The 27,678-nt window shown below is 61.9% G+C and overlaps 2 protein-coding genes across 8 annotated transcripts in view; both read left to right on the forward strand.

Annotated features, from left to right (window-relative positions):
- Positions 1 to 11,651: 11,651 nt before the first annotated feature.
- Positions 11,652 to 21,839, forward strand: OPN4 (opsin 4). Its single transcript, XM_059662037.1, has 10 exons — positions 11,652 to 11,774; positions 12,867 to 13,012; positions 14,254 to 14,387; positions 14,714 to 14,914; positions 15,497 to 15,668; positions 16,085 to 16,249; positions 17,087 to 17,194; positions 18,006 to 18,186; positions 19,453 to 19,596; positions 21,300 to 21,839. The coding sequence occupies exons 1-10, from the start codon at positions 11,652 to 11,654 to the stop codon at positions 21,336 to 21,338; spliced, it is 1,413 nt and encodes a 470-aa protein (XP_059518020.1). The 3' UTR covers positions 21,339 to 21,839.
- A 2,270-nt stretch (positions 21,840 to 24,109) lies between these two features.
- The window catches only part of LDB3 (LIM domain binding 3), a 57,452-nt gene continuing 53,883 nt past the window's right edge, over positions 24,110 to 27,678 (forward strand). For 6 of the 7 annotated variants that reach the window (XM_059662039.1, XM_059662044.1, XM_059662040.1 and 3 more), the window contains exons 1-2: positions 24,110 to 24,252; positions 24,342 to 24,457. In XM_059662039.1, coding sequence (XP_059518022.1) covers positions 24,365 to 24,457 — 93 coding nt within the window. In that variant the 5' untranslated portion in view covers positions 24,110 to 24,252; positions 24,342 to 24,364. The remainder of the gene's footprint in view (positions 24,253 to 24,341; positions 24,458 to 27,678) is intronic. The other variant, XM_059662038.1, reaches the window with a different exon arrangement.

The raw sequence follows: 27,678 nt of genomic DNA on the forward strand, positions 1-27,678 counted from the left end.
GTGCGACGGAAACTTCGTGGCCCATGCGCAGAAGTCGGTATTTTGTGGAAGAGCCACACTCAAGGGGCCAAAGAGCCGCATGTGGCTCGCGAGCCGCAGTTTGCCGACCACTGCACTAGCTGACTGTAAGTTGCTCAAAGCATTGGCCTTGTCGTTATTTTGTCTGTTTCCCTTATTCCACTTGGCAAGGATTTCCTGAGCTTCTTACTGTCAGGCCTCCTGCTGTCCCTTTAGCTGCCTTCTTCCCTGCTCTGCTGGCCCTTCCCGCCCTGACCCTTCAGAGTTCTTAAAATTGAAGTCCCAGGAATTCTGAATCAAGGGTGGCAGGAGTGCTGTCCAGGTGGGCCCCCGAGGCTGGCTGAGAGTGCACCCCCTCCCCCTGGGGGGCTCTGTAGGTGGGGGGAGGGAGGGCCTAGTGATTAATCACAAAAACAATATGTAATTATAGATGTGTTTTCCGATGGTCTTAGACGACCCCTGTTGAAGGGGGTGAGGGCCTACGCAGCACCAGCTCTGGCTCCTCCCCTTAGGAAGCTGCAAGGCAGCCTTTCCTGGGCCTCGTCCTGGTCAGCCCACCCAAGCAGCGCCACTGAGAGCACTGGTCAGAGCCAGCTCTGAGTGCAGGACTGGGCAGAGGGGGAGGCAGAGGGTGGGGAGTGGCCGCTCCAGTTCTTGTGTGGCCCTGGGAGGCACACACGGTTCCCATGGTCACCACCCGTCTCAGTGGGCCTGGCCTGGCTCCGGGGAGAGGCTCTGTCATTCCTGACGCCATCTTCCTCTTTCCAGCCTGGCCTGGCAGGGCTCCTGCAGATGTCCGTCTCTGTCCCCAGCAGGTGCGGGGCCCGGGTGCTCACAGCCTCTCCCAGGAAACATCACTTCCGTGTAAGGAGCAAAGATCAGAAACCCGAATCCAGGGAACCCCGGTGCAGGGCTGGCCGCTGGGAGAGAGCTGGGGTTTGGGGACAGGGTGGAGGTGAGATGCCAAACACTTTGAGGTTTCTAGGCTCAGGATTTGTAAAATCAAATAATGTTTTTGTTTAAGTCCCCAAATTAAGGCAGTTTGTTCTAACTTGGGCTTTTCCGTTCAGGCAGCCCAGAGGCTGCCTCACAGGGGGTGGCTGTGCTGTGACCCCCCCACATGGAGGAGGAGCGGGGGAGCGGGGGCAGAGGTCCAGGTCCCCACGAAGTGTTATGCCCAGATTTCAAGACCCCCCACAGAACCACCAGGGAGTGCCGAGTCCGATGCAAAAGCATAGAGTCTTTTATTCAAGCCTGGGCTTGGTCCCCCCTCTGCCTCCATTACTGGATTCGAGAGAGAGCCCCGAGTCCCAAGAGAACAAAGAATTTATAGGGCTTGGGGTTGGGGGGTGGAGGCACTTGGTCGATTCCGGTTGGTTGAGTGAGGGCCGGGGGCTAGTTTTCCTTGCTTTCCCATTGGCTGAGATAAGGGCAGGCTGAGTAACTGATACATTCTGTGGCTTTCCTGGGAGAGGAGTTAGAGACACAGCTATCAGTTCCGTTCTGTTCTTTTACTATCAGTTCCGTTCTGTCCTTTTGTTAGGGACACAGCTATCAGTTCCGTTCTGTCCTTTTGTTAGGGACACAGCTATCAGTTCCGTTCTGTCCCTTCAGAAGACCCACCCCAAGTCCCACGTCAGGCACTTGGGGTAAATAAGCCTCAAGAAGGACCAGGGCCATGGGCTCCAACAGCCAATCAAACCTCCGCGCAGACACTCTCTCCGTAGCTAACAAAGGAGCTAGAAATCAATCCCAAACCAAGTGTCCTGACCAACTAGCCCTTTCGGAGGAGAGCAGTACAGAGGTCCTAACAAGGACGCAGTGCCTCACCCAGTCATGCTTCTTGTCCATGCTGCCGCCTCGCAGCCCATTGTAGGTCAGGGCAAGGCCCCCTGGGACTCCTGAGTAAAGAGGCGATGGGCGAATGCATCTAATTGTGCTCTCCCCGAGACTTCCATCAAAGTCAGGGCAAAGGGAAAGCATACAGGCAGAGCGACGGGGAGAGCAGCAGAGCAATCAACACCAATCTGGACTCTAGAAGCAGGTAGGCGAGTGGAAACCGGCTCAGGAGGCCCAACAAAGTCAAATCCTTAACCATCATGGAGCAACAACCCCCAGGGTCACGGTGCGCAGCAGCGGGGCCTTGGGAGAGTGAGGAGGGCACCGGGTGGAGTGCAGGGCCTCCCCCTCTCAGGGGTGAGTGGGGCGGGGTCTGCACGGGGCCTCAGGCGGAGGGGAGTGAGGAGACTGACCTGGGCAGGAGGTACAGGGGTGCAGACGCCGCTCTCCCTCACCGGCCCTCTTCTCCTCTCAGTCTTCTGGTGGGGGGAGACACTGATTCAGGGGTCCCCCCAACAAAGCCTGTGAAGAAGGGGTAGGGTGCCCCTAGCCTCCAGCTTCATGGGAGGGAAACGCAGTGCCAATCCCTGTGGGGCGCCCCTATAAGGTTAAGCCTCGGACTGACCTGTTGGCAAAGCCACAAACAAGTCCCAGCTTAGAGGGCACAGTCCTCTTAGCATGATTAGGCTTGACCTTATAATGCTCCCTAGATCTTATCTGGGAAGCTAATGGGCTGAGGGAGGTACAGGAAGTGGCCAAAACAAGTGAAACTCACAAGAACAGTGTAACTATGGTAACCACTACCTTGTTTACCTCTGACTATAAAATAAAGGCTCAGCTTGCCTCTGGATTGCTCTCTGTGGCCTCAGCCAGGCACAGGAAGATCCACTGAATGCTGTCTCCGTGTAAGTCATTCTTCGGGACTCCCTCCACACCTTTGGGAACCCCTGGCCCGCTGGGGCTGGACCCCGCATATCCCGAAACCTTGGGGCGGTGACGTTCTTTCTAGAATGTGGGCGTGAGCCTCTTGACCTCTCGGGGTTTTAAGCAGCAACAGAAATCTCTCTCCATAACTTCCTAAACAAGATTCAATGGTGTGAGCCTTTCACTTAAAACGTGAAGAAGTAGCAGGAGGAAGGCTGAAGAGTTGAAGACAGTGGGTTCCAGGAAGTGAAACTGGGAGAAGGAACGGACAGGCACTATTTTTATAATAAGCTTTTTGTATAACTTCCTTTTTAAAGGATGTGCGGTGTCAATGAGATCACACCAATAAAACCACAAAGCGAACAGGGTCCCCTCGCCCGGCCCAGCCGCAGGGACCTGTGGGGCGGGGGAGCCGCTCTTCAGTCCATCATGGGCCCCTCGGGGTCCTCACCCTGCGGCCCCCGCGGCCACCCACAGCTGAACCCGGAGGGGGCCGGGCTGCGACTCAGCTGCTCCCCAGGCTGCTGTGAAATGGTGGGCTCCCTGGTCCTCAGACCCAGGGGAGACGCGGTGAGGCTTCTGCTCTCAGAAGTGGGGTCCGAGCAGCTTTTAGATGAAACGGAAAGGCCGGGGCTCCTGGCGGGGACACAGCCTCTCCAAGTGAAAAGCGCAGAGGCCACGTGTGGGCACGAGGCTGGGTCCCCCTTCCCTCTGCGGCCAGAGGCAGGGGCGGGAGCCACGGCTTGCTCTGCCCCACCCTCCCGGAACCCGGCTGCCCGGGGCCTGGCCCCCCCCCCCCCCCCCCCCCCCCCCCCCCGTCTTTCCAGTGAGGCTGCCCCAGCGGAGGAGACAGAACGGGTCCCACGGCATCGGCGGAGACCAGGTGCAGGAGGAGGCTGAGCGGCGAAGGCGGGTGTTCACACACGGGTGGTGGTTCTTGTCTCCGGGGGAGAGCCTTGCCGACGAGGTTGGCCTCGCTCTCTGCTTTACAGATGAGGAAGGAGGGAGGCGCAGAGGCCAGCGCGAGTGGACCGGGATGGCGCTCTGCAGACTCCGCAGCTCCGGGGCGGTCCGGGCGGCCCTCCCCTGTTCCCTGTGCCTGGCGCAGGGTGAGGCCCTCGTCCTGTCCTGCAGCGAGGAGCCGTCCCGGGGGTGCACAGCTGGTCACTTCCCGGACTGGCAGCAGACGGGCCAAGCTGGACCGCAGCCGAGGCCCTGGACCTGCTGGCTCCTAGGCGGCGATATGCCATGTTCACAGCTTTGGGATTCCGCCGCACAGCCGACACGTCTACAGTCGCCTGGAAAGACAAAGCCAATGCAAATGCAGGGTTCTCATTCCGGGCGCACCAGGGCCACTCGGCAAGGCCAGCTAAGTGAGGGTGGCGGTGGTCAGAGAGCGACCCCGACACCTCACATGCCGGCCGCACTCCGCACTGAGAACATGTCTGTGCTCACGGAGGTCCCATCCTTCCCCGTCTGCCTCCCCCCCCCCCCCCGCCCCGCCCTCTCTGAGCGGCCAGACGTGGCTCTGGACCGTCATGCACAAAGCAGGACCCTGCTTCCCTCCCCGCCCCACTGGAAGACGCTCCGCTTTGTAGGGAAGGCTCAGGAACGTGGCCAACGTCACCGGAAGCACTTCGAGGAAGAAAATTGCCCCCCTGCCCTTCCAGCATGCCACCAAAAGGTGGAGGAGCAGGTATGTCACTCCTGGGCGGTGTGTCCCAATTACAGGCTCCCTGTGCCAGCTAGGAAATGTCAAAGGGCTAAGGAATATATTTTGTGCGTTTTTAAAAATTGAGATATAGGCCCTGGCTGGGTAGCTCAGCTGTTTAGGGTGTCGTCCCATATACCAAGGTTGCGGGTTCGGCCCCCCCAGTCAGGGCACAGACAAGAATCAATATCTGCCAATGGCACTGGCTGGGTAGCTCAGTTGGTTGGAGCATCGTCCTGTACACCAAGAGGTGGTGGGTTCGATTCCTGGTCAGGACACATACCCAGGTTGTGGGTTTGATCCCTACTAGGGGCACATGTGGAAGGCAGATGATCAATGTAAATGCACAAATAAGTGGGACAATGAACACATGTTTCTCTTTTTCTAAAATTAAATTAAAATTAAGATATAGGAAATTCTTCAACTAGAAGGAAAGAGAACAGCATATGCGACTCAGAGGAGGCGCAGTGGGGAATGTGGGGCTCCTGCGGACACGGGAGCAGCCCCTCAGTGCTGGGAGACACGGCCACACTTTGCTAGTGTGGGCGGCACAGGAGGGAGCTCAGAGGGAGCCCCTTGGAGTGGGGAGTAAGGATGGGAGAAGCCACAGGAGAGGTGGGCCCCAGGGACCCAAGGACCTCAGCTGCCTCTGAGGACATTAGCAGGACCGCTGGGCACCTGGCGGGCGGGCACTGGTGGGGCATGGGTGACACCGCTGGGCTCGAGGCAGGTGGGAAGGCGCAGCCCTGCTTGCTGCTCTCTGACGTAAGGCGGCAGGAAAGCAAGGGTTTCTGAGTTTCTGCACGTATGGCCCTGGGAAGGCGCCCTGTTCTGACAGGGTTTGCCTGAAAGCAAGCAGGTGCCAGGTGAGGGAGGGCTCACGTGACTCCTGCTCAGGTGTTTGTTGAGAACACTTAACAGCTCCCAGGAGATTTCCAGAATCTCTGGGTAACCAGATAGCCCTCGCCAGCTTGGGCTGAGGAAACTGATCCCCTGTTGGGCCGGCTGGAGGGCAGCGTGGAGCCCAGACCCCAGGGGTACAGCCCGGAATGCAGACCTGAGGGCCAGGGCCTTGGCCTCCACATCGCTTTTTTCACCGGGGCTCTCGGGCCGCACCAGGGACAGGGGTTCTGGGCTCAGACAGCTGGGCCGTCAGCGGGGCCCGGGGACAGTGCTCGGATGCTGGTTGGTTCTAGCCCCGCAGCAAGCGGGTCAGTCACTGAGGCCTTGCTGACTGCGTGCAACTCGGGCTTCATCTAACACAGAACACCCCACTCCGCCGTGCCCAGCTGCGCAGACACCCAGGCCCTGGGTGCCCCCGCAGGGAGCTCAGGCCTTGCCCTGGCACCACTGAGGGTGAGGCCTGGAAGGCTTTTCCCACCTCCAGCCGTGCCAGCGAGGCGCGAAGAGCAGGCGGCGGTCAGTGCAGGGCTGAGCACAGGGCCAGGCCACAGAGCACCCGCTCGGGCCTCCCTGGCGGCCGGGATGGAGGTGGAACCGTGAGTGTGATCTCCCCCACTCCCGGCAGGCTGAGCAGAAGGATGGCTCAGGCTGGCCCACGGGAACCTGGGAGCTGGCTCAGCTGCCCGGCCAGGGCTCGGCCATCCCCCTGAGCAGCCCCTGTGGATAGGAAATCGGGGCGGGGGGGAGGGAGGACTGGGAGGGCTACGCTGTGGCCCGGGAGGGGGACCCACAGTGCCACGGGCTACAGTGGCAGGTGGGCGTGGGTGGAAGGATGACGGTTCTACTCCGTCACCCTGCCCACCTGCTCTCGGTCCCAGGAGCCCCATCTCGCAGGCCCGCCTCTGGCTCCCAGGTCGGGTGGCCATTGGGATGCACCTGCAGGGGACATACCCAGAGAGAGGAGTGGGACTCACCCACGTTCGCTCCCACGCACCCCTGCCGGCAGTCACGCCCCCACCGCGGCTCCAGCTCCCACTCATGAGCGCTGTCCCTCTGGCACCTGCTGCCAGCCCAGCCCCTGGCCCCACAGCCCCTCCTGTCATCTGCGCACCTGGGCGTGGCAGTGCGTCCTGCGGTTGCTCATCTCTGGTTGCCTGTGTCCCACCACCTGTTCCTGTCCCTAAGTCCTCTGTGAGTCTCAGCCAGCACCTACCACTGCGTGTGGGACAGGGACCGGTGCGGTCGGTGGGGCACCTATAACAAGCTCCCGGGGTGCTAATGCGTCTGTCCTGCGGCCACACGTTGGGAAGCAGGGACCAGGGAGATTTTATTTCCCTGAAGCAATGGGTGACGGAGGTCAGACAAATTGCCCTGTTTAGAGAGGGAGACAGACCAACCAGACGACAGCCACTACATGGCACCGCAGGTGCCGGCCAGGAGGATGCGCAGGAGACGGTGGGCCGCTGGCTCTGGGGACAGCTTCCTTGCAGCTCGGCGGGTGGTGTTTGACCTGAGGCCCAGAGAAGGGGCTGGGGACACAGGGACAGTGTGGACTCTGTGGTCTGAGAGGAGGCCAGCCGGGCTAGAGCACAGGGAGGACTACTGGACTGGGCTTCTCCGAAGCTCAGGTCCCAGGCCCCAAGCTGGCTCCTGCATCCAGCAGGAGGGCCTGCACCTGAACTTGATCCCCTGGGATGCGGCAGCCCCGCAGGACAGCAGGGGCCCAGCACATAGACACGGAGCTGCAGGCCTCTGCTGCTGACCTGTGCTGTTTCAGTTTCCCCAACAAACCCCCTTCCCAATCCCCACCCCAGGGACACTGCAGAATTCCCTTCCTAACCCCGTATACCAGGGACACTGAAGTTTTCCCTCTGCCCGCCTCCCACATTAGGGAATTTCTGTGGTAAGAGCAATGGAAGCTGCATGGGGACTGTGATTCCAACAGACCCCCAGCTGATAGGGGCCGCCGTGTAAAGGGGGGGGGAGCATGGAGAGCGGAGCTGTGTGTGAGTGGCAGCCCCACTCTCCGCTGGGGGTCCCCAGGAGCGTAGCTGTGCCAGGCACCAGTGGTGGCTCTGGGTGCTGAGGCCAGCCTGCCCTGGGCCACTGGTGCTGGGAGGATGGGACCCCGACCTGCGTGGACCCTGACCTGTGTGTGAGGGAGTGGCACTAACTGGGGGGGGGGGGGGGGGCTTTGAGGATCTGAAGACCCTGCACTGGAATTCTGGATGGAGTGGGGCTCATGGGGCTGTTTTTAAGTTTGTTTTAAAATAATCAACACTAATAAAAGAGAAAAATGATAATTGGCGTACGGCGATACCCTTTTCATTGGCTAATCAGGGCTATATGCAAATTAACTGCCAACTATGATTGGCAGTTAACTGAAACTAAGATTGGCAGTTAACTGCCAACAAGATGGCGGTTAATTTGCATATGTAGGCACAATGCAGGGAGGCAAAAGGGAAAGCAGGAAGAAGCCCCTTGCCACTGACAGTGATCGGAAACCCAGTGGGGAGCTAAGAGCTAGGGGGCAGGGCAAAGGCGGCCCTGGGGCCGCCTTTGCCCTGCCCCCCAGCCATGATCGGAGAATCAGGAGCCTTTGCCGCCCTGGCCAGTGATAGCAGGAAGTAGGGGTGGAGCCAGCGATGGGAGCTGGGCACAGTCCAAGCTGGCAGTCCCAGGAGCTAGGGGTCCCTTGCCTGGGCCTAAAGCGGAGCCCACGATCGCGGGGCCGCTGCAGCTGTGGGTCCCCGCTGCCCGAGCCGGACGCCTCAGCCAGAGGCGTTAGGCCTGGGCAGGGGCGGAGCCTGCAACCGCGGGGAGCTGGGGGTCCCCTGCCCAGGCCTGACACCTCTGCCGGAGGCCTCAGGCCTGGTCAAGGGGCCAATCCGGTGATTGGTGATCGGAGGGTGATGAGGGTCAACTCCTCTGGCCGAGGCATCAGGCCTGGGCGGGGGGCTAAGCCAGGGATTGGGGGGATATGATGGTCCCCTTGCCCAGGCCTGAAGCCTGGGTCAGAGGCGTCAGGCTTGGGCGGGGGGTGGAGCAAGCGATCAGAGGGAGATGGGGGTCCCCTGCCCAGGCATGATTCCTGGGCCAGAGGCCTCAGGCCTGGGCAGGGGCCAGAGCCAGTGATCAGGGGGAGATGGGGGTCTCCTGTCCAAGCCTGACACCTCTGGCGGAGGTGTCAGGCCTGGGCAAGGGGCCGATCAGGTCATCGGAGGGTGATGGGGGTCTACGCCTCTGGCCGAGGCATCAGGCCTGGGCAAGGGGCAGAGCCAGCAATCGGAGGGGTCTGGGGGTCCCCTGCCCAGGCCTGATGCCTGGGCCAGAGGCGTCAGGCTTGGGCGGGGGGCAGAACCAGTGATGGGGGGAAATGAGGATCCCCTGCCCAGGCCTGACACCTCTGTCAGAGGCGTCAGGCCTGGGCAAGGGGCCGATCCTGCGATTGGAGGGTGATGGGGGTCAACGCCTGAGGGCTCCCAGTATGTGAGAGGGGGCAGGCTGGGCTGAGGGACACTCCCCCCCCCACACACACACCCAGTGCACGAATTTCGTGCACCAGGCCCCTAGTGTTTTTCATAAGAGTTTATTTGAGCCAAACTGACAACATGATGGAAAGCAGGGTCGCCAGTGCTGCGTCTCAAGGGGGCGGAGGGGTGGAGGGGCGGGTCCGCAGCCCCAGGAGATGCTCTGGCGGAGGCCGGAGGAATGCCAGCATCGCTGCTGCGAGGGCAGGGCGCAGCGAGGACACTGTGACTGGCGGGGGTGCCGTTCTCTGAGCCGTTAGCGTTGCGTTGAGGCCTGTGGCGCCCTGGGCACGTGGCCCTCCTGGCAGGCCTGAGGAACAGCCTGGCCGCTTCACCTGCGTCCCCCTGGTGTCAGGCTGGAAAGCGGGCGGGCGTGTTGGCCGGAATTGCTCCCCGCTGACATTGGTAGTTAAGTGCCCACATTGCAAAGCCTGAGGCTGGCAGTCCGCATGGGGCTAAAGGAGAGAAAGGAAAGCCGGCGCCTCAGCCTCATGCACCACCCGCGGGCCCCACCCTGTGCCCGGGACCTGGAGCCGCAGGGAAAGCACGTCTGAGCCGAAGGTGCCCTGTGGGCACAGCCACTCGCGCCCAGATCGTGGCTCTAGGAAAACTGTGAAGACCGGGGACCCAGAAGAGGAGAGGGCATAGCTCTGCGCTGAGCGCAGGACCTGGCTCCCAAGTAGGACGTTTCTGGAAGCAGCAGACCGGGAAGTTGTGCTCAGCGTCCCCCTCTCCAGCTCTGGGCTCCACTCCTGCTGCCTCTGCCAAGCGGGACCGCATGCCCCCGCGCCCTCCATGTTGGACATTCACTTACTTGGGGCGGACTACAGGCCAGGGGAGCTCCCAGGCCTCCGCCCACTTCCCGTCCTGCTTTACATCTGAACGTCAGTAAAGACATTTATTAGAAACGACAAGCAAACATGCTCCCTGGCCCGATCTCCCCATGCCAGGCCTCTTCACATAGATCCTGGCTCATCTCAGCTCCTTCATGCGAATGGTGGCCAGCCTGGTTCCTGCCAGGAGGGGTGAGGATGTGATGGCTCCTGTGGGCTGGTGCGAGGGCCCGGCACCCTGGGCGCAGGCGGAGGCTGGTTCACTTGCCCCCTGGACAGCGCTGGGGTTTGGGGTGGAGGCTATCGAGCTCCGGGAAGAGAGGGAATGGTCAGAGGGGAGGACAGAGCCTCCGGCCCAGTGTCCAGAGCCCAAGCCTGGAACCCCCTGAAACACACACATTCACACTGACAACCTCATACACTCTCACACACACGCACATTCACACTGACAACCTCATACACTCTCACACACACGCACATTCACACTGACAATCATACACACGCATGCACACATTCACACTGACACAACCTTATACACCCTCACAAGCACATTCACACTGACACAATTATACACACATGCACACATTCACACTGACACACACCCTCATACACACATTCACACTGACACACACCCTCATACACACATTCACACTGACACACAACCTCATACACCCTCACACACACGCACATTCACACTGACAATCATACACACACATGCACACATTCACACTGACACAACCTTATACACCCTCACAAGCACATTCACACTGACACACACCCTCACACACGCACACATTCACACTGACACACACCCTCATGCACACATTCACACTGACACACACCCTCACACATGCACACATTCACACTGACACACACCTTCACACACGAACACATTCACACTGACATCTTCATATACCCTCACACATGCACATTCACACTAACACAATCACACATTCACACTGACACACATCCTCATACACCCTCACACATGCACATTCACACTAACACAATCACACATTCACACGGACACACATCTTCATACACTCACAAATACACATTCACACTGACACACAACCTCAAACATCCTCACACACATGCACGTTCACACTGACACAATCATACACACACATGCACACATTCACAGACACCCTCATACATGCACACATTCACACTGACACCTTCATACATGCGCAAACACACACCTTCATACATGCACGCACACATTCACACTGACACCTTCATACATGCACACACATTCACAATGACACCCTCATACACGCACACACGTTCACACTGACACCCTCATACATGCACACACAGTCACACTGACACCCTCATACACGCACACACATTTACACTGACACCCTCATACACGCACACACAGTCACACTGACACCCTCATACATGCACACACAGTCACACTGACACCCTCGTACACACACACACATTCACACGACACCTTCATACACGCGCACACACATTCACATGACACCCTCATACATGCACACACAGTCACACTGACACCCTCATACATGCACGCACAGTCACACTGACACCCTCATACATGCACACACATTCACATGACACCCTCATACACGCGCACGCTCACGCTGTCCTCAGCAGGGACCTGTGATGAGGGCGGTCTCACGGAGCAAGTGCGCGTGTGCACTCCCAGCCCCGCTGCTTAAAGGTGGGGACAGACCGTGGAGCTGAGTCTCCAGGCGGTGACACTCTCCTCCTGTGTGCGTCACTGCACACAGAGCTGCCAGCCCCGCTGGCTGCAGGAGCGGCACCTGGCAGACTGGCAGGAAGGAGCTGGGGAACTTCGGAACATCCTGGGCTCCCGTGCTTTTGACTTTCCCGTGGGCTCAAGAAAAGGCCACCCACCTCAGGATGGACCCTCCCTCAGGACCAAGAGGCCCCCTGGGCCCAGCCCGGGAGCCTGGCTGCGTGGCCACCCCCGTCTCACCCAGCAGCACCTCCAGCGTGGACCCTCCTCTGCCCACCAGCCCCACGGTAAGCTGGGCGAGCGCCTGTGGGCACACGACCTTCCTCCTCTGTTCTGACCCCTCCTGGGGACACGGGTGTAGGGAGGAGAGCGGAGAGGCCTGTGCCTTGCTGGGAGTTGTGGGCGTGTCACTGGGCATCTCTGAGCCTGCCCTGCAGAGCGGCCTCTGGAGAGAGAGGGCACGGGCTTTCCTGGAGGAGCGCACCGAGGACGAGAAAGCCTGGCCTGAAGGAAGGGGCTGAAGGGCCACACCTGCCCCTGGCGGCCCCCCTTCCTGAGGCGGGCTGGCTGCCCACGGACCCTCCACAGAAGCAGGCTCACTCTGGGCGACTGGGTTTGTCCAGCGAGGGAGGCAGGTGCTAGGTGTGCTCTGCTGCCCCCATCAATCTAGCCAGAGTCCAGGCCACGCCCACAACTGGGGAGGGCGAGGGTACCCTTCGGACCTGGGATGCAGCCTCGGGCCTGGACAGGAGGGGATGGCTTCTGTAGCTACACAGGCCAGAGCGGGATGGAGACTGGACCAGCCCCGGAAAGGAGTTGGGGGGAGGCGTCTTTAAATCTCTTTGCACCGGCCTCCCTGCAGACACCCGACACCTCCATCTGTGCCATCTTACCCAGTTATACCCGGGTGCGGGGGGGCAAGCCTCTTCTCGGAGGCCCTGGAAAGGGGCTCCGCCCGCTCCACCACCCCCGAGCTGCGGGCCTGGAATACCACTGCTCACTGCTTGAGCACCTGGAGCAGCCTCATACAGCAGAGAGGGGCCACCTCAGAGTTGCCTCTGCCTTCTCCCCACGGAAAGGTAGAGGCGTCCTAGCCATGTCCTGTTGCCAGGTGTGTGCCAGTGTGTCTTTCCAGCCTCCACGGGTGATTGGAGCCCTCCTAGGAGCCTGATGCCCTGTGCCATGTATGGGAGTTTGGGCTTGACTGTAGGGAGATCTGCATTTCCATTTTAGCCAGCCCCTTGCCAGCTGAGTGGGGGAGGGACCTGCAAGGTGAGCTTATGGCTCCCGCCCCGCCCTCTGGGAGCCCTAACCCTCTCTTCAGGGCGATTTGAAGATGACAGGATCACGTGATGCCCTGTTTCTCCGACTTTCTCCAGGCAGCCGAGGCTCAGGCTGCGGCCTGGGTCTCCTTCCCCACCGTCGACGTTCCGGCCCACGCCCACTACACCCTGGGCATAGTGATTCTGCTGGTGGGCCTCACAGGGATGCTGGGCAATCTGACAGTCATCTATACCTTCTGCAGGTGACTGGCTGGTGGGGTTGGGGCCTGGCCACTGAGGGTAGCCTGCCACGCAGAGAAGGGCAGCACACGCAGCATTGCTGGTGCTGACTCTGCCAGGGCACGGTTGAGCACGGACAGTGAGGCCAGGGCTAGGCCCTCAATGGTCTCAGGCTCAGGCCTCAGTCTTTAAGCTCAGGGAAGGGCCCAAAAGGAGTCCAGGCAGCTCAGTGGCACGTGCCACTTGGGCCCCGGGCACACCCTCTGCATAGGGTGACTGCCCCAGGACACTCAGTCCCTGCCCATTCTGCCCTGCCGTCAGCTCACCTCCACCATCCCTTGCCCCAGTGGGCATCCTCCTGCCTCAAAGAACAGCCCTGGCACCAGGGCCCTGAGCCCTCCAGCCCTCGGCAACCCCTCTTCCTTCCACACCTGCCCTATTCACAGGCCGAATGGCCAAGCCAGGCAGGCAGAGAAGCGGAGCCCTAGCTCCAGGCCTCCTAGCCGAGGTGCCTGTGGGCCTTTGAGGACCTGAAGGCCTCATCTCTGTGAGCCACACGTCTCGCCTGCAGAGCGGAGCTTGCTTTCCCGCAGAGTCAATGCAGTGTCGCAGCCCAGCAGGTCTGCTTGACTCCCGCTGTGCCGCTGGCTGCGTGTTGTGATCTGGAGGGAGCCACATCGGCAGCGGGAGCCTTGGTGTTCTCATCTGGAAAATGGGGGTGGGGAGAGGAGGGCCTGCCTGTGGAGCACAGCGCAGCTCCGTTGCCGGCGGAGGGGAGGAATGCAGACGCAGCGGTGCTGAGCAGGGCGGCCCTGAGCCCGGATGAAGGGGGTGAGGAGGGTGCCTGCGGAAGAAGGATGCACAGCTGGGCACAGGGGAAGAGAGAGCTTGGCCGGGAGGGGCTCTGAGGAATGAGTGTGTCTGAGGAGAGTGCGGGGCCAGGCACAGGGAGGTGGAGGGTGAGAAGTGGACACCGCAGCCTGCTCCCAGGCCGAGCAGCGGCTCGGGGCCTGCTCTCCGCTGCACTCTGCACGAGCCGCCCTCGGAGGCAAGGCTCTCACTTCTCAGCCGGCAGGCACTCTGGGCACCAAAGCTGCTTGCTAGGCAGCCGGCTGGCCCGGCGGCTTGTCTCTATAGTGCACACGTGTGCGTGTGTGCGCCTCTCGTGTGTGCACAGGTGCGTGTGTGCGTGTACTTGCGTGTGTGCACCCGTAGTGGAGGGAGCTCCCCAGCAGAAGTGCCCCTGACAGTGTCGCCCTCACAGGAGCAGAGGCCTGAGGACACCCGCCAACATGTTCATCATCAACCTCGCGGTCAGCGACTTCCTCATGTGCTTCACCCAGGCCCCCGTGGTCTTCGCCAGCAGCCTCTACAAGCGGTGGCTCTTCGGGGAGGCAGGTGGGCACGCGGGCTCCTTCTGCGGGGCGGGGGGGGGGGGAGGCTGCGGCCAGGGTTCCCAGTGCAGGGTGCCCAGGTGAGGCGGTGACTTCCTCTTTCTTGGCAGAGAGTGAGTAGCTGCCCTCAGTTAGCAACAGGGAAGGCTCAGGCTCCAGTCCTGAGGCCTCCGCCAGCCTCTGCCAGTGCTGCAGGGAGGCAGGGCGGAGAGGGCTCAGCCTGCACTGCTTGGGGGGTGAGGACAGGAGCCAAGCACCTCTGCCCCAGACCCTCACTCCCCTGCTTCTGCTGGGCTCCCTGCCAAGGCTGAGTCGGAGCTGTGTCCACAGGCTGTGAGTTCTATGCCTTCTGTGGGGCCCTCTTTGGCATCACCTCCATGATCACCCTGACGGCCATTGCCCTGGACCGCTACCTGGTGATCACGCGCCCGCTGGCCATCGGGGTGGTGTCCAAAAGGCGGGCGGCGCTCGTCCTGCTGGGCGTCTGGCTCTACGCCCTGGCCTGGAGTCTTCCGCCCTTCTTTGGCTGGAGTGAGTGGGCTGTGGGAACCGGGGGTGGGGGAGGTAGTCTGGGAGGGGCGTATTCAAGGGCAGGTCGGTGGAGTTGGGTTGGCCAGCTGGCAGAAAGGGTCCAGGCGGCTTCCTGGGCTTCGAGGCAGATGAGCCTCAGGAGGCCTGACGAACAGCAGGGAAACTGGGGCTGCATCACCAGCTATCAGTGATGACCTGGCTCCCCTCCCTGGGCACAGGGGGAGCCCATGTGGTTCCTGTGCGAGGAGGGATGCTGAGTTGGCAGTGAGTCAGACAGGCAGGGCTGGGTGTGAGGCCTCAGCGGCGGGAGGGTTAGCAGCCAAGGCAATGGCCTTTCCGGGGCAGGACCAGAAAGCGGGCTGAAGCCGGGAGGAGTAGGACCCTGGGGCTCTGGTGAGGCCTCTGCTCCACACTGGCAAGGATGGGCAGCGTGGGCTTTGCCAGTTGGCTCTCACTGCACTGGGCCGGCTGGGCTGCGGCCAATGTTCCGGGACCCCAGGCCCCACATCCAAAGCCCCTCCTTGGTGGGGAGCCTGCATCAGCACTGCCCAGATGCTGAGAGCTGCCTGCCCGGCCTCCCAGGTGCCTATGTGCCCGAGGGCCTGCTGACCTCCTGCTCCTGGGACTACATGAGCTTCACGCCAGCGGTCCGCGCCTACACCATGCTGCTGTTCTGCTTCGTGTTCTTCCTCCCCCTGCTTGTCATCATCTACTGCTACGTCTTCATCTTTAGGGCCATTCGGGAGACAGGCCAGTAAGAGGGGAGACAGGCCAGTAAGAGCTGGGCTTGGAGGAGGGGTTGGAGGGGAGGGGCCATGCTCCTTCGCTAGAGGCTCCCATCTGCACCCACCCCTGGGGCACCCAGCTCCAGATTGGCAAAGACAAGCTGAGCACCAGTGCTTGTGGGGCAGGTGCCTAGAGACCAGCACAGCCTGACGCCCAGAGAAGTCTCAGGAGATGGGGTCTTCTGAGGGGGGCTATTAGGCATGTCAGGAGGTCTGGGGGCGGGGGGGGGCGGGCAGAGAAGGCACCGCAGGTGGAACCCTAGGAGGCAGCTTAGCTGGATGCAATGGAGAACTTTTGGGGTGTCAGGGCTGCCTGCACAGGCCAGGACCCTGGCACCCACTGCAACCCAAGTGGGGTCAGACCCGGACTCTGCATCCTTCCCAGGGCTCTCCAGACTTTCGGAGCCTGTGAGGGCCGCAGCGAATTGCCCCGACAGCGGCAGGGGCTGCAGAATGAGTGGAAAATGGCCAAGATTGTGCTGCTGGTCATTCTTCTCTTCGTGCTCTCCTGGGCCCCCTACTCCACTGTGGCCCTGATGGCCTTCGCTGGGTGAGCAACAGCGAAGGGCTGCCGGGCGTGAAGGGGTGAGGGGATGGAGGGGCTCTGGAGCAGGTCCTCCCTCCCTAGTGCAAGCGCAAGCCAGCTGTGCTTACCCTGGAAGTCTGGCCCCAGCCTTCTCCCGCTGCTGTGAGATGCTCCCCTGCTGGGCCTGCCTGGTTCCTGGAGGCGCTGGGACATGCCGGGTTGGGCCTGAGTGCCTGTGAGGGCTGCAGGTGCTGCAGGAGCCCTGGAATCCATGGCTCTCCCCGAGGCGCTGGGTCCTCCACCTGGCACACAGCCAGGGCTCCTGCTCCTCTTCTGCCCTTATGGCGAGAGTCGGGGGGACTCTGACATTTGCAGCAGCGTGGACTCAGGCCAGACTTCAGAAGCACTTGGAGGCAGAGAGAGCTCTGAACCCTGGGAAGTGGTGGGTGTGTGATCTCCGTGGACGTGGACCTCCTGTGAAGTCACTCTCTGAGCCAGGACGGCTGTGGGCATCAGGGCTGGGGTGCAGTGTGGGAAGAGCTGAGCAGGGACCAGCGTCACTGGGAGTGAAGAGGGTTTATTGCTGGCAGCACAGGCTCCGAGGGACAGTGAACCACCCCCCTGGCACAGCTTCCTCCCAGACGCCCTCTCACGGCTCTCCGGTGCCCCTCACCTCAGATCAGAACTCGCCCTGGCATTGCAGTCCCACCCCTGGGACTGACTGGGCCAGCTGGTTTGGGCCGGGCTGGGCTGTGCCCGTGGCAGGGCCTGGCCTAGAGGAAGAAGATCCCTGAGAGGGTGGGTGGGCGGGGAGTCTCCAGGGAGGAGCGTGGCAGGGAGACCCCAGCTTCTCTGTCCTAGGTACGCTCATGTTCTGACGCCCTACATGAACTCAGTACCAGCCATCATCGCCAAGGCCTCTGCCATCCACAACCCCATCATTTACGCCATCACCCACCCCAAGTACAGGTGCAGCCCCAGGCTCCCAGCCCACCCTCATGGGCTTGGAGGGCCTGCGAAGGGGGTGTCTTTCCTGTCTCTGTGTATGTATTGGAGGGGCTCCAGCAGCTGGGACCAGCCAGTGACAGTGGGTGGGCTCCCTTGGCAACGTCTCATCCTAATGGGGGGGTTTTGGAGCCGAGGCCAAAAGGCAGCCAGATGGCTGATCGGCAGTGCTGCCCCTGCAAGGAAATCCCCCCAGACAGCGACACCTGGAGAGACCCCAGCAGGGGAGCTCAGCTTCGAGGGCCCTGGCGGCGGGCACGGTGCTGGCCCGGAGTGCTCTCTGCTGACGGGATCCCAGCGCACTGGCCTCTTCCACAGGAAGGCCGTCAGTGCTTCCTTTTGCCTGGTGGTGTCAGTAACTCACCACCTGCTGGGCCAGCAGCAGGCCTAGCCTATGCAACCCCGAGTCCCCATTGGCAGAGATGTGGCTGCTGGAACCGAGCCCCTGGCTGAACCTGCTACCCTAAGGCTCTCCCTCCATGCCCTTGGCCCCAGTATCTGTCTGTCTGTCCCCAGTCCTGTGAGTCTGTCGGTATCTTTCACCTCAGCATCTGTCTGTCCTTTGTCATCACTTTTCATCACTCCCAGTTTCTTTCTGTCCGTTCCCAAGACCTCGTCTTTTGTGCTCAGGACCCCAATGTCTGAAGTCCCCATTCTCGAGGGGTTCTCTTCCCACTCCCCTTAGCCTTGTATCAGTTTGTCCACCCACCCCTGTCTCCTTGTGTCTGTCTGTCTGTCTGTACCCTCTGCTTTAACCAGATGTGCCTCCCTGCAGAATGGCCATAGCCCAGCATCTGCCCTGCCTGGGCCTGCTGCTGGGTGTGTCAGGGCAGCGCACCGGCCCTTACGCCAGCTACCGCTCCACCCACCGCTCCACGCTGAGCAGCCAGGCCTCGGACCTCAGCTGGGTCTCCAGACGGAGACGCCAGGAGTCCCTGGGCTCTGAAAGTGAGATGGTAAGAATGCCGGGCCCTCTATGGCTGGCCATCCCTTCCTCAACCAGGCCAGCCTCAGGCCTCTGGGCGGAGCTGCCGCTGAAACTCAAGAACCCCCAGGACACTGGACACTGGCAGGAAGAGCCCCTCCCAACCTCCCCCTCCCACAGCTTTTTCAGGCATCATCCTCCCTGATAGGTAGGGGCATTGGGGCCAGAGAGGCAACAGGCTGGCCCAAGGTCACCCAGCAGCAAGGCCAGGGCTGAGCAGGGGTCTTCCCACTCCAGGCCGTGTCTGCTCCAGGCTGGCACTACCCCTTAAGCCACAGATGGAAAAGACTAGCATCTCTGGTCCCAGATGAGCCTCCAGAGAGACAGACAGGAACTAGCTCAGGGCCCTGTTCACAGCATGGAGCCCGTCCTCCTGGGAGCCCTGAGAGCCCGCAGGTGCAGAGGAAGGAGCACAGCCCTGGTGCAAGCCTCAGCTCCATCACGTGCTGACTGTGAGCCTGGCTCACCCTCTCTGACCCTCTGTGTCCTTCCCTGAAACAGTTGCCTCTACGTCCACGACTGGCTGGGGTGCCATGGGTGGATACAGACCCTAGAGCAGGGGTGGGCAAACTTTTTGACTCGAGGGCCACAATGGGTTCTTAAACTGGACCGGAGGGCCGGAACAAAAGCATGGATGGAGTGTTTGTGTGAACTAATATAAATTCAAAGTAAACATCATTACATAAAAGGGTACAGTCTTTTTTTTTTTAGTTTTATTCATTTCAAACGTGCCGGATCAAGCCCGCGGGCCGTAGTTTGCCCACGGTGGCTCTAGAGCCTGCTGCCCTCCTTGGGGTTTGGAGCTGTGATGCTCCCTGAGGTCCCCAGGAGAGCTCCCTGATCGTGGGCCCCTGTCTCCAGCCACACCTGGGCTCCTCCACACTGTGCCTACAGGGTCCCTCCACCCCTTCCTCCCACTGCCCCCTTCCGGAGGGCTCTCCGCTGGGGGCTGAGGGAGGAGCTGTCAGGGTCCCTTCCCTGAACCACTGCTGTGGGAGACATCGAGGAGGGAATCTTATTTGTTAACAGAGGTCCGGACCCCCCTGAAGACACACCCATCACCCTTGTGTTAGAAGGTGCGCGCACACCCCTGGCGCACACACTTACAGTTTGCAGGGATTTGGCGACCAGCAGCCCTGCCAACAGTGTCATGGGCCTCACCCGAGTAAATGTGGGGAGGATGGAGCAAGGCCCAGGGGAGGGGCAGGAGCAAAACTGTCTCACTCTCACCTCACAGGGCTGGACAGACACGGAGGCAGCTGCCATGTGGGGGGCCGCCCAGCAAGTGAGTGGCCCGCCGCCCTGCAGTCAGGGCCTGGAGGACGTGGAGACCAAGGCCCCGCCCAAGTCCCAGGGACGTGAAGCAGAGGATCCCGGGAAGGTGACCGGAGACACGGCGGGGCACGGGGCACGGAGCCCAGGGGGTGGCCAGGAGAGCGGGGTTGTCCTCGGCTCCCCAGCTTTCCCTTGCCCGCCTGGGGGGCCTGGGAGTCTAAGACTGCCAGAGGCTCGGAGCAGGCCTGAGGGCGTCTGTGACTGTGATTGACACACAGAGGCGGTGGCCTCTGTGCTGGGACAGACGCACACATGAGCGCTCCTGTGTGCGACCTGTGCTCGCACACGCTGTCCCTGCGACCCACAGGAGCAGAGCTCCCTGATGCGTCTCTCTAAGCTCTGCGTGTCACCACGTGTGGGCGGTGCGCACCTCTGTGTAGCTGGAGGCTGGGCGTACCCGGGTGGGGGTGCATGCCGTGTGTGTGCTCGTTGCCATGCCCTGCGACCAGGGTGTCGCCCGGAATACTGTGGCTATTAAAAGAAAGCCAGCTGTCGCCCAAGTGCCTATGGAACGGAATGCCGATGGCGATTAGAGAAGGCCATATTCTGGAACATGGAAATGCCACGCGCACAGGCCCTGAGGCTGCCCTCCCCCACCCCTGTCCTTCACTCCCACCCACACGGCACCCCCAGCTTCTGGGCTTTCTTGAGCTTCCCTAGCAAGGCCAAGACCACAGGCACTTTTCTGCTGTCCTTCTCCAACGCTGCCTCCTGCATGTCCCAGAGAGGGGAGCCCGGGCCTGCCCCTACAGTTGGAGCCTCTGCCCCCTCCAACTTCAGTGTCTCAGGGAGCACCGCTCCCCCATGCTCAGCCCCACGAGGACTCACTCCCCAGCCCTGAGCCCTGCATTGTGCACAGGCGTAGGGGCCGGACAGGCATGGCTGCGCCCCGGCTTGGGGGGCGATGATAAAAGGCACAGTGCCTGGCCTGGGGGCACACCGGGCTGGGAAAAGAGGGGTGGCTCATCGGCAGGCTCCTAACCGGTGCCAAGCACTGCCACTGAGGATCAGCACACAGGGTGTGGGAGCAGAGGCCAGGCCCCAAGGGTCCCCAGGGAGGCGGAGGTGCAGGGGGCGTTGCCAGGCAGAGTGGGGGAGCGAGGGACCAGGCTGAGGGAACGGCTGTGTGAATGAGGGGGCCCAGGGGCTCTCAGGATCCTGGGACAGAATGTTGCCCTGTGACCTCAGAAGCAGCCAAAGGGCCCTGGGAGCTGGGGGGAGGGGGAGGAGAGGGCAGGAGGCGGCAGGAGCCTTGGGAAAGCCGCTCAAGTGCTGGCCAGAGGGCTCTCCGGGCCCGGTGCTGCGGGTGGAGCCTGGGAGGATGTTGCCCTGCCGGCCTCTGTGTGGCCCGCAAGGACAGGTTGGATGAGGGAGCTGCGGCAGAGGCCGGAGGAAGCAGTGCTGTAGGGCAGCAGGACTGAGGTGTGGAGGAGCGGGGGGAGGGAGGGTGCCCCAGCACAGGGAGAGAAATGAGGACAGTGGCGAAATGGACAGTGGGGTGGAGGGACCTCAGTCCAGACCTAGGAGCCCGGGGACCTGGGGGCCCCTGCAGGCACCTAGACACTTCTGGCTCCATCTCTCAGGCCACTTGCCGCGTCTCAGAGTAGGCCCACCCTGACCCAGGACAGCCTGCCCTCAGGCACTGTCCCTCACTGCAGAGGGCCACCGGAGGCTGCTCCCACGGGCGGGGGAGGGGGGTGGGGAGGGAGACAGTCCTGGGCTAACAGATGTGTGCTGCTTGTTTTTCAGACCAAGGGGCTGCTCCCTAGCCCGGACCCCAGGATGTAGGGCCCCCTTGGCTCTCCTTTTCCTCTGGGACACGTCCAGCCCCTCGAGGCCCCTCACACAGACCCAGGATCAGCCCATGAACTGTGGGCTTTGGAGTGGCCCTGTCACCATGGTGTGCTGGATTCACATCCTAAAACACAGAACTTCTGCCACGCCAAGTGGTCTGCACCCACTTGTCATCTGGGCAGCCGGCTCCCCAGGCTCAGCCTGAGGAGTGGGGCCAGGCCTCCTGCCTCCGGGCAGCTGCTCCCCGCAAGTGCGTGTGTGACTGTCCTGTCCGAGCAAAGGCCGTGGCGATGCTCCACGGGGCTCACCGTGGCTGCCCCTGCCCGGCACGCGCCTCCCTCCACTGCGGAGCCTGTTCCTCGCCTCGGCCTCTCCCTGCAGCGCTGCCTGCACTGTGCCCACGCCTGTGCGCACGCTCCTTGTCGGGCACATACCCGCATGCGCTGAGCACGTGTGCGCACCCACTGCACCTGTGATTTCTTTTGCTAGTAAATCAGTGGCCTTCATCCCAGGCCGTGCAGCTCAGACAGGGTAGAGGGAAATAAAAAGCAGCAGTCTCGACAAACTTGGTCTCTATCTGTTGATGCCAAAATGGGAGGGAAACTGCAGGCCTGAAGAGTGTGGGCCCACAGCAGTTTCTCTTCCTCCCTCCCCTTTTCCCCACCTTGCGACTCTCTCCCTGGGCTCCTGTCTCAAACTATGAGGGGACGAGTGGAGAAGGGACAAAGATCAGGCTTGCCCTCACCCCACGACCCAGCGAGCTGCTGTTACCAGAAGCGGCTCCCCCCCAGCCTGAGGGTGCCATCTGCTCAATGGCTGTCTTGGGTCTCCCAGGGGAGGCAGATGGGGGAGGGGCTGGCCTTTACCTTTAAGAGCATCCCTCCTACTAGCCCTCCCTTTCCCCAGGGCAGCATCAGGCAGGTCCCCAAGTCCGGAGAAGAGCCTGTATCTCCAGGTACAGCCTAGCCGTGGCTCCCCCCCTCCCCTTCCTGCCTCACCCCACACTGTTCACGCTGCTGGTCCTCCCTAGGAAAGGGGATAGGGCTGGGTCAGGGTGGAGGGAGGGCGTGGGGGAGGGCAGGGGCTGGCATGGGGGAGGGGAGGGGCGCTCCAAGCTGCTGGCCTCCTGCAGGAGCAGCAGGGAGAACAGGCTGGGCCACATGGCACAGGGCAGAGGAGGTGGGACGTGGAGGAAGGAACACAGTCCCTCCTGGGCTTCTTCCGAGTGGCCGTTCTGTGATCTTGGGCCAGCTGCCAAGTGCTGCTGTGACATGGGGACTCCTTGCACCGGCACGTTGTCTGCGCCAGGCCCAAGGCCCGAGGCGGGTGCCGGCAACAGGGAATCACTTGCTCACACCCAGGCCTGCGCTCAATGCTGGGGCCCAGCCCAGGCCAGAGCCCTGTGGGAAGGCCAGGGCACAGCTCAGCCAGCTGCCTTCCCTGAGCCTCAGTTTCCCCAGCCAGGGGCCAGGGTGAGCTTTGATCTCTCTCCAGACAACCCAGGGCCTGAGGTCTCTTCTGGGGTAAGGCTTCTGAAGGTTTCCTGGCCCAGAGCCACACTGGCAGGAGTCCCGAGGGTCCTAGGCCCTCCCAGAACATGCTGTCTCGGGGTTGTGGGCTGAACACACTGAACACGCTGCCCTCCCTGCCCCCCTGGCCCCATGGCCCAGCAGCTGAGCAAATGGCATCTCTCCTCCTCCCTGCCCCCTGCCATTCCAGCGCAAAGGGCACAGGCCTGACGTGCCTGCTGGCAGCTGAAGCTTTCCATACTGCTGTCAGGTTTTCCAGCGTAAGTGAGCCAGGAGGGCCAGGAATAACCCCTGGCCCCGAGGGTCTGGGGAGTGTGAGCCTGCCCGGGGCTCAGGGGTGCAGGCAAGACCTCCCCGCCACGCCCCACCCCCAGTCTGGGCATTGGGAGGCACCTGTGGCCACTGGGAGCTCGTTTCTGGCCCGAGTCCCGTGGGAATTAGCCCAGGCTCCAGGGCGGCCGAGTCCTCTCTCTGAGTGACCTTGGGACAGGCACTCACCTCTCGGAGCCGGGCTCCGGCTGAGGCGCCGCCTCTCGGGTCTGAGGGGATGAGCTTGTGAAGGGCCTGGAGCTGAGCTCAGCCATGCCCACAGCTGCTGCTGTTAGGATGAGCTTTTGTTGTTAATCCTCACCCAAGGGTATTTTTCCACTGATTTTTAGAGAGAGTAGAAGGGGGAGGGGGGAGAAAGAGAAAAACGTCAATTGTCTATCTCCCACATGTGCCCTGACCAACTGGGGCCAGTGGTTGAACCTATAACCCAGACACGTGCCCTTGACCAGGAATCAAACCCGAGACCCTTTGGTGCGGGCTGACACTCTAAGCACGGAGCCACGCAGGCTAGCATGATGATCGCTGCTGGGCCGGCACCACCTGGGGCCAGTGACGGGCCTCCGTGCAGGCCAGCTGGAGGCTCACCTGCCCTGAGGACCACCAGGGCTCCAGGCCACACAAGGTACAGCCTTTCACCAGAGAGCACAAGGCAGCATAACCAGACCCCCAGAGCCCTGCCCAAGGGGCTCAGCTATCGTCTTCTGGGCCAGGGGTGGTGCAGCTGGGGAGAGAGCGTGCGTCCTGCTCTCCAGGTAGAGGGAGCAAGGAGGGGAGAGAGGGAGGCGAGAGCATTGTCACTGACCTGGCCAGTCCCCGTCCTGCCCCCGGGGTGCTGGGTGCTGGACACCCCTCCCCAGGGGCTATATTAGCCGTATGAGTCACGGTGGACTGCTTGGGAGGCCTGGACGGGCGGGCACAGTGTAGGGTTACAGTCCATTTATGGGCGCAGCAGAGGGCAGATATCAGTGTCGATGGCATTTGTTCCCAGCTATTCTTAGGAGCCTCTCAGAAGCGCCACACAGCCCAGCCAACAGCCAGGGACAGAGCAGGCACGGCTGGGTCGGGGTTGGGGATCAGGGCCGAGGCCTGGGCTGGGGAGGGTGTGCGAGGGCCTCTCACTCCACTCCTCCGTCCACAGAGGCTGCCGCTGTCCGCACCAGCATGTCTTACAGCGTGACCCTGGCGGGGCCTGGGCCCTGGGGCTTCCGTCTGCAAGGGGGCAAGGACTTCAACATGCCGCTCACCATCTCCCGGGTGAGTGTGCTGCCGCGGCCTGGTGCTGCAGGGGTTGGCATGTTCAGAGAACAGTGTGTCTGTCCATCTGTCCGTCTTCCTCAAGGCTCTTGAAAATCAGAGCACACCCCACCTGCAGTTGGGGGCTGGGATTGGCGCCAACTGAATGTTGCCGGCCATAGCCCCCTGGTCTCTGTCGCAGCTGTTTGCCTGCCAAACTGGCCAGCCTGCGAAATGTGGAATGTAATGGGCAAGCTGAGGGTGCTTTAAGCCAAGAGGGGCTGGCAGACAAGGGAAGGGAGGATAGCCCTTCCTCGGCAGGGTGGGCTCAGGGTGCCCCCAGGCCGGGAGTGTCTCCCTGGAAGTGGGCTTTGGGGAGCGAGCACCCACAGGGTGGAGCGGGCAGGTAACGGGGGCGGATAGGTAGATGGGCCGACTGCCCACCTCGCTGTCAGGGCTCAGGGCTGGATTCGGCTGGTTACTGGGCGCCAGCACCCATTCCGTCTCAGACCCAAGATAACAGTCCCCTCCAAGGACCTGGCACTGGCTGGCCTCCTGGGGTTGGGCCTTCCTCCCTCACCTGCCTAAGCCCCTGCCCATTCACCAGGGCTGCTTACCTGCCTGTCTCACATCTTATTCCCATGCTCGCCTGCCCGCCAGGGAACATGACCCTGTCCTGCCGGGTCTGCCTGCGATCAGGAACGGCACTGCCCGAGGGCAGCTCACAGACTGCTGACTGCTGGGGCTCTGACACCCAGCGAGAGGAGCAGCTAGATCTGCTGAGAGAACCTTGTCTTAACCACTGCCGAGTCCCCAGGACCCACACCAGAGCCTAGAGCATAGATGCTCAGGCAACATTTGTCAAGCAAAGGGACTCTGCGAGTCTTGCAGAGCTGGGGCTGAAGGTCCTGGGTCCTGGGGTGGACTGTGAGGTATGTGAGGCATAGAGCAGCCCCCAGCAGTCCTGGTGTGGGCACGAGGGGGCCGGCAGAGGCCCCGGGCTGTCACGGGAGGGTAGTGGGTGGGCAGGAGTGTCTGGTTGCTGCCCACCTGGAAGATAGCTTTTTCTCAGGACAGGGAAGCACCGAGGTGGGCAGCTGGGGAAGGCCTGACAGCTGCTTGGCAGGGTGGTGGGAAGCCAACACCCCCATTGGAGGAGGAGTCCTGGTTGTGGAACTTGACGTGGGCCCTTGGAGGGACCCCAAGGAAAGCCCCTCAGGGTGCTAGGGAGGCTGCATTTCTCGGGGGTGGGGTGCTGGCCCGGGGAAACGACCTTAGCCTCCCTCGTCCTGGAGAGCTGGCTCATTCCAACTTGAGCCCGCACCCTCCAGACTACGGGCCGGGAGCCGGGGGCCATACTCAGAAGACAGCCAGGGCTTGCACACCCTGCCTCAGGGTGTGGTGACACGGGCCTCTGAGCCCAGGACACCCTGCACGTTCCCATCCCATGGCTGCAGTCTCCTCCTCCACTCTCACTCTCATAGGTCCCCTGGCCACCCCACCTGGGACTGAGCCCAACCCTGCCCCAGCCCCAACCCCACCATCCTCAAGGCCTCCTTCTGAGGCTCCCTGCCCCATCCCTGGGGTGGAGATCAGCCTCCTGGCTCAGTGACACCAGGATGGCCATGGCCTCACCAGGGACTATGTGCCGCCTGGCCTGGACAGCGAGGCTGGATGCAGCACAGAGGCCTGAAGCTAGGCAGGAGGAAGCATGTCCTCACTGCAGGCACCAGGTGTATTGGGATGTGCTGGAGCCATGACTAGGGGGACTTTTAAGAATAGAACCCGCAGCCCACACAAGGCATCAGGGCAGGGCACATGGCCTCCCTGCTTCCTACAGGGGCACCCCCCAAGTTACCAAGGCCATGGAGCAAGCTGGACGGGGCACTGGGCCTGCCCGGGGCTTGGAGTCTCCTGGTGAGCTGCTCTGGTGGCTGCTCATCCCCAGACTGGGGTGCCCCAGGCTCCGTGTTGCAGGCCTGCCCGAGCCCCCAGCCCTGCCCTCCCCCAGCGCTGTGGTTCTGCCTGCTGGGCTTCTCCAGGCCCTTCTGCACCAGGAACTTCTCCCCCATGGGGGTGCAGGGCCACTCCAGCTGCAGTTCACTTCCCACAGGGACCAGTGGGTGCTCGGGGACTGGGGGCATATTGCAGAGGCGGGTTCCCGGGGGCAGGGCCTGCCTCTTCTCAGCAGGAGCTCTCTCACGACCACCTGCACTGAATCCAGAGCGGGTGGTCAGCCAGGCAGGGTCAGAGCCAAGCAAACAGGCTTGAATTTGCACAGGAGCTCCTGTGGCGATCCCTGCCCCCACGCCTGACCCTTCCCCCCTCCGGCTGGGGCTGGTAGAGGAGCACTGAGTGGGGCCAGGCACCTGTCAGCTGTAGCTCCTCCTGTGAAAAGGCTGCCGCCTGCCACCTGCAGGCTGGTGGGAGCTCAACCCACCCCATCCTGCCCACAGGCCCCTCAGCATCTCCCCTGGGACAGCAGCAGCCTGTCCGGCCTCCTTTCTGTGGGTCTCAGCCTGAGGAGCCATAAAGAAGGGGGTTCAGAAGGGAGACTCAGAGGGTGGAGGGAAGGGCCTTATTTATCCCGGACAGGTGCTGGGCCTGCAACTGGAGCTGCCCTCTCCCCGCCTTCCCCACCCCAGCCAGTTCTCCAGGAAGTGGGGGAGGGGTGGGAGCAGCAACAAAGGCCCGCCCACCTGTGCCAGCCTGTGCCAGCCCCGCTGGCCACTGGCCCAGAGTCTGGGCCTGCTCTGGGCCTTGCCCCTGGGTGCACACTGGGTCCTCCCCTTAATGGGAGAGGCGTGTGCTGTTGTCCAGCTCTGCTCCTCCCAGCTTGTCACCTTGGAGAGGTGGGTTCGCCCTGTAAAAGGAAGACAGTGCCTTTGTGAGATGCTATGGAACCAACGGGCACCTGTGGAGTCCTTGGCACCTGCTGTCCCTGGGCACTAGTTGTGAGAATGGCGGGGAGGGGGCCTCAGCCTGGGCGGGCAGGCCAGGGACCGGCCCTGTGGACCAGCTGGCAGTCTTCAGCTCCAGTATTTGTCAGACTCTGCCAGCTACAATGGGGACCAGGGCACAGAGGGTCCCCAGGGAGGGGAAGGCCAAGTCTATTCTGGGGCAGCTGTGCCGGCAATTCCTGGAATCCAGAGCTGCTGGAGCTGCTGCTCGGGCAGCGCCTCCAAGTGCTGACAGGCCGAGCTGTTTATAGCCTTTAAGGTCAGGCAAGCCTCCCAGGCGCC

Source organism: Myotis daubentonii, chromosome 13, assembly GCF_963259705.1.
Source record: "Myotis daubentonii chromosome 13, mMyoDau2.1, whole genome shotgun sequence".
Classification (NCBI taxonomy): Eukaryota; Metazoa; Chordata; class Mammalia; order Chiroptera; family Vespertilionidae; genus Myotis; species Myotis daubentonii.